This window comes from Loa loa, assembly GCF_000183805.2.
Source record: "Loa loa unplaced genomic scaffold supercont3.767, whole genome shotgun sequence".
Taxonomy (NCBI): domain Eukaryota; kingdom Metazoa; phylum Nematoda; class Chromadorea; order Rhabditida; family Onchocercidae; genus Loa; species Loa loa.
The window spans coordinates 7,859-13,914 of NW_018108947.1; the positions used below are offsets into that span (position 1 = coordinate 7,859).

A 6,056-nucleotide genomic window follows, 5' to 3' on the forward strand; every position below is an offset into this window, starting at 1 on the left:
CGAATATGATAATACGGAAAGTTAAATTTTTTTTGCTGTAAACTTTTTGTATTTAATTTAATTATGCAAATAATTGTAAAATTTAAAGCAGCAATAGCACCACCACTTATGCAGAAATCAATTGACAACAATGAAACATTGATGAGACAATTCTCGAGAAAGCTATCAAAAAAGCGCAAAAAGGATAAAATTGAAATTGGTCTACCGAATGAATTCAAGTATTTTTAAATTTTGACAAAAGTGATGAAATCATAGAAAGAAAAGAATGAAAAAAAAATTTTCCAAAATTTATACTTCTAATTGATATTGATATTATCATTTTAAAAAATATCATTGCAAGCTTAATGATTAGGTATAGTTAATAAAATATGAAATATATTTATTCATTTAATAATCTCGGAACTACTAAAAGATTGTGTGATATTCCTGAGATATCCCGAACCAAATTTTTTCAAATATTACTCGTTGGTTATAACATTCGTTAGATATTAGGATATGGATTTTAAAATAGCTATACAAGTTAATTAATATCTATGAATTAATTACAAATTAATTTAGTGATACTCAAATTTGAATTATTAAATAAATTATAGCTTAGTACTGCATATTTATTGTTAAAAAAAATCTTATCAATTTTGTGTAACTTTCATAGATTTTATAAATTACAAAATTAATTAAAATTTATTTTTAGTTTACTTACAAGTTGTAATACTTTCATGAAATAATTTATTGAATGAATAATTAAATTAATTATTGAAGAGGAAATCAAATAAAAGTATTTAAATTAAATATATGTATTATATTGAGGCATATCGTACATATTGGACGAGCGGACGATGGTCATAAAATTGTTATTGACCATAGCAGTGACGATCAAAAAGCGTTAAAAGCTATTGTGCAATCTATTTATGATGAAATTTCACCATTACCGGTATTTGAATTTTAAATTTAAATTAAGTATAGTGACGATATTTAGTTTTACATTCGAATTACAGGAAAAGAAGAAATTGAAATTGCAGAAATTACATATATTGCATGCCTGATATTTATCTCAATTGATGAAATCAAAAAATTTCAATCATTAAATTTACATTTAAAAATTTAACTGAAGAAAAAATTTAACTAAAATTCAATTTAACTTTAACGGTAATTAGACAATTGTCTGGATTAATTACTTGATAAATGTGTAATTAATGAATTGGTTAATATCATTGATAAGGTATGATAAGCTGCAAAAAAAAAGAAACGAATCAATGCACGTAATTTCTGCACAATTTCAATTTGACAATAACTAAAATTTCTCAAATTTCGCTTTTACACTTTTTTTTTTAAATCAAGCTTGTATAATTTTCACTGTAATATTTACACTAAAATATAATTAACATTGTTATTTGTTAATTCCTTATCATATCAATTCTTGTCACTAAAATGATTCAATTCATTGGTATTTATGAATCATTAAATAATCAATTCATTAATTAATAACTATCATTACAGATAGTATACAGTTTGATAGATGCAGATGAAAATGAAAATCGTAGTGAATCGGTAGAAATTTTTTTCACCGAATCAACCATTCAAGCATGTCACAACGATATATCACCATCATCTCAAAATTTATCAACCAGTTTACGAACCGGTTTTTATGATAATTGTTGTTATGAAATAGCACGAAGCAATAAAATGGAAAATTTTTGCATTAAAAGGATAAAAAATAGCCCAATTGTTACTGATATATAAGTATTAATTAATGAATATGTTTGGTACATTTTGCATCAATGATATAAATTATAATCTTATTGTTATTTAATTGCTAAAACAATAAAATTACTGTTTGCTAGTACAAATAGGCATTTGCATAAATTCAACGATTCATAAATGTTATTGTAATTTCTTTTTTTTTTTCTTTACATTTTACATTAATAAATTTAAATTTTAGTGCTAGTTATTTTATTATTTTCTTCGAAACTTTTTGAATTTAATTACCAAATTTTTTATTTCCTTAATTATTTATATCCATTTCTAATAAATTTACAAGTGTAAACAACAAAGAAATGAAATTTCATGATTGAAATAGTGTAATAATTTCCATTTGAGGAAGGAGAAAATCAAAGATTAATTATTAATTGTAATCAAAATAAGTCATAAATCATTTACATGTCTAGCCGTGATAAAACAATGATCTATTATATACCGGAACCGGTTTGAGCAAAATTAATTATGCAGCTAAGTGAATTGAAATGTTGCATGCAAAACAACTGAAGAAATTAAAAAAAAGTTTTATTCAAAAAGTTATGATCGAAAAGTATTTTAAAAATTGAAAATGTATAGCCGAAAAGTGATGAAATATTATACTTCAAAAGTTTTATTCCGAAAGTTATTGAAAAAAAAATTTTTTTCACTTCAAAAAGTTATCGAAAAAATTGATTTTTTAAAATTGAAAATGTATAGCTAAAAAGAAAAAAAATGAAACATTAAACATTGTAAATTTATGAAATGCATGTAAATATTCAAAAAGTTTTATGAAAAGAAAAATTAAAAAATATTTAGTTAAAGCATATAATTATTTTCTGAAATATGCCAAATCTTTTTTTTTTAATTTCAAAATTGTTTTTTATTTGCTTTTCTTTTTTTTTCAAGAAAACTGGATTATTTAATTGAAAACTTTTCGAGAAAAAGTTTTAGCAAACAAACGAAAAAAAGCGAAAAAAATTTTTAATTTTATCAAAAATATTCGAAAATGGAATTGTTAAAAATTCTTCAAAATTTTTTGAAAGTTAAATTGAAAAAAAAAATTGTCTATCCATTATTACAAATGTAAATTGATTCCAGATAAATTGTTTTTGATAGTACCTGAAAAAATAAAATAAATTTTTTTACATTATACTTGTGAGTGATAATGAAATAATAATTAATATTTAATGAAAAACAAAAATTTGATCTAATTATTCCAAATATTAGAGTGTTTTTTTTTAACAAAATGACAATGTTTGAAAAAATTTGAATTTGATACATTTGAATTTCTTAAAACAGAAGTAATATTGAAAATTTGAAAAAATATCAAAGCTAACTTACCTGACTGAACTTTAATTGATTATTTGTTTCTATTTATTATATTTCAGGTAATTACAGGTGTTTATTATTCATAAAGGAAAGGATAATAGAACTTACTTTTGCTTATTTTTCCATAAATTTACCTTTTCATAATTCTTCCTTATTAATTTCTTCATGCTCGCTGTATCATTACTTCACGTTTTCATCTAATTAACTTTATATCTTCCCTATCCTACTAATAATATCATTAATTTGATTTTATGATTTTCTTTTGAAATATCCTCTTGTTTAAATACTAATATATTTACGTCAGTTCTTACGTATTTACGTCAATTAAAAGCACTCAAATCCTAATAATCCTTGCGTCAGATGTTTTATTAAAATGCGACCGTCCAGGTGTCAGTCAAATTTATCCGTCTTTCAACTTTGATATTCCACATCGTCACATCAAACGACTTTACTTAAGCTTATCCGTCCATGTTTCAACCAGATTTACCCATGTTTAAACCCTAATATTTCGCCGTGTCACGTCAAATGACTTTACTTAAACTTGACCGTCCACGTTTCAGTCAAATTTATCTACGTTTAAAACCGTAATATTTCACTCTCTTACGTTAAACTTTTTGCCGAACTGCAACCGTTCACGTTTTAACTGATTCTCATGTCAAACATTTTACCTAAGTTCAACTGTCCATTTCGAATTCAATTATTTTTTGTTCGAGGTTCAAATCTCATATGTTTAAATGTCCAGCTCAATTCTAAATATGATAGTCAATAGATCCGTGCTTAGATCTTAATATCTGATTCACTTACCTGTAATTCTACCTGTAATCTATCTTAAAGAACTATTTTGATTACTCTTAAATTAGTTTATGAAAATTTAAAAAGAAGAATATTTGCTATTGCATTGATATTATTTTCGTCATAAAAAAAATCCTCCATATTGGAAACGGTAAGGAGCAGATACGGTATTCGAACAAGAAGATTTGGCCAGTGTAGTAAATCGATGGAATCGCCATCATGTATTTCGCTAATGCTTTGCAAACATTTCCATAATTCCATGTGTACTTTATTAATTTTTTCCTTCTAAAATTAATTACTTATTTGAAATTTAGAATTGAAATATTTCAATAATTCAAATATTAGCAATATATAAAAGTTTCAATAAAGAGGAAAAAAAAAGAAAAATTATGGGAATTTTAAAGTATTCTTTTTTCCTTGTTTATCAGTCCTTTATAATTTGAATTAGTAAAAGTACAGAAAATAATTTAATCATACTTTATTTGCTGCTTAATATCATAACTCGAAGATTAATCAAAATACTTAACTTTAATAATTTATAGCAAGGAATCATAATGCCATCTTCAATAATTCATCATATTAATATGATAGTGATAGTGATAATTTTTATCATGATAACTATCATATTATTAGTACTATGAAGAAGATAATCATCATCACTATCACATTAATATTATGAATTATTTGATGCATCACTTGTTAATTATTACTACTCTTCTTGCTTCGAATGATTCAAATAGTGATAATAATCATTATTATGATAATAAGGATAATTAAATTAACTTACGCATTCCTTTGCATTTTCAGGATTGTAAATTAGCAAAGCTGATAGCAAGGCTAATTGTCGATTATCCAATTGCATACAATTAAAACTTGTAGCCAAATTTATTAAATTTTCAAAAATTTTCGTCGTATTATCTAATGACGAATAATTGCCTTTAGCGGCTATATAAGTTGTATTATTAGCTAACATTAAGCAACGTTCTGTGGGATCGAATTCATGGATAATTTGTAGAATTTTTACTACTAGCCAACTTTTCGTAATTAATTCCTCCTGCTCCGAATGATTCAACTAAAAAAAAAGTGAATCAATTAATTGAATTAAATTAATTAACTAAATGTAATCAATAACCGATTGTTGCTAGTTAGCGTATAAATTTATACTTATTCATAACAAGCATCATATTGAGAAATTTTAAAAAAAAAAAAAGAAACGAAATACTTGAAATATATCGATGTATTTAAAATAATTTGAATTCTAAATCGATCAATTGTTAATGGTAAAACTATCAATACTAAATTAAACTAATATATTAAATCAAATTAACAAACAGTATCGTAGATTTCGATTGTTTTAGCAAATTGTCGTATTTGTTGAATAATTACTGTAGTTATTTCCAATAATCGTTCTGATCCTATATCTGATTTGAATTTATACTAAAAAAAATGAAAAATTTATCAATTAAAACTGTAAAAAAATTCATTAAATAAGATGATAATGTAGTGATAATGAAAAAGTCAGAAAGATTCATTGCTAAAGGATACTGTCAAACATTCTTTTTCTCGAAATTGATAAAATTACGATAATTATGACAATAATTTCAATGTATAACGATGAAATTTGAAATCACAGATAAGAAAAAAAAGTGACAAATTGCAAATTTTTTGTAATAAATACTAGAATACTTAATATTACTTCATTTATTAAAGAAATGAACTTAAGGTTAATGATAACAAATCAAAAAGTTACACTAATTTATTTCTATACTATCAATTGTTAATGGTAAAACTATCAATACTAAATTAAACTAATATATTAAATCAAATTAACAAACAGTATCGTAGAATTGGAAGTTTCAAAAAAAAAAAACAAAATTAAATGAAAAGTGATGATAAAGATTAGGTCAAAAAAATGGACGAAACTTTTGTTAGGAATTAATTTGAAAATTTCAGATATATTCCTATTTCTAGTAAAAATGATGATTAAAGGAATGATGGACAAATATATTTTTATTTCTGATAAGATGATGATGATTAGCATAAAATTACTGTATTAGGAAATATTTATTTATAAATTACACGAAGAAAACTTTATTAATATGCATTACAAAAAATACATAAAAACTTAGAAAGAAATACAATTTTTCTAAAATCTCTGAATCATAATTTAAAAAACAAAATACTCTCTAATTATAATTCTT

The 6,056-nt window shown here is 23.4% G+C and overlaps 2 protein-coding genes across 2 annotated transcripts in view; one reads left to right on the forward strand and one right to left on the reverse strand.

Moving 5' to 3' along the window:
* LOAG_18968 (hypothetical protein) overlaps positions 1-1,740 on the forward strand; it is a gene marked incomplete at its 3' end in the record, with an annotated part of 3,339 nt that extends 1,599 nt beyond the window's left edge. The window contains exons 3-5 of the mRNA XM_020451629.1: positions 89-218; positions 808-931; positions 1,498-1,740. Coding sequence (XP_020304572.1) covers positions 89-218; positions 808-931; positions 1,498-1,740 — 497 coding nt within the window. The remainder of the gene's footprint in view (positions 1-88; positions 219-807; positions 932-1,497) is intronic.
* A 2,184-nt stretch (positions 1,741-3,924) lies between these two features.
* Positions 3,925-5,292, reverse strand: LOAG_11850 (nuclear hormone receptor-like 1; the record flags this gene model as incomplete). The annotated part of the gene is made up of 3 exons (XM_003147367.1): positions 3,925-4,140; positions 4,643-4,927; positions 5,188-5,292. Coding segments are annotated over 3 exons (606 nt in total), but the record flags the coding sequence as incomplete, so codon positions are not given.
* Positions 5,293-6,056: the final 764 nt, after the last annotated feature.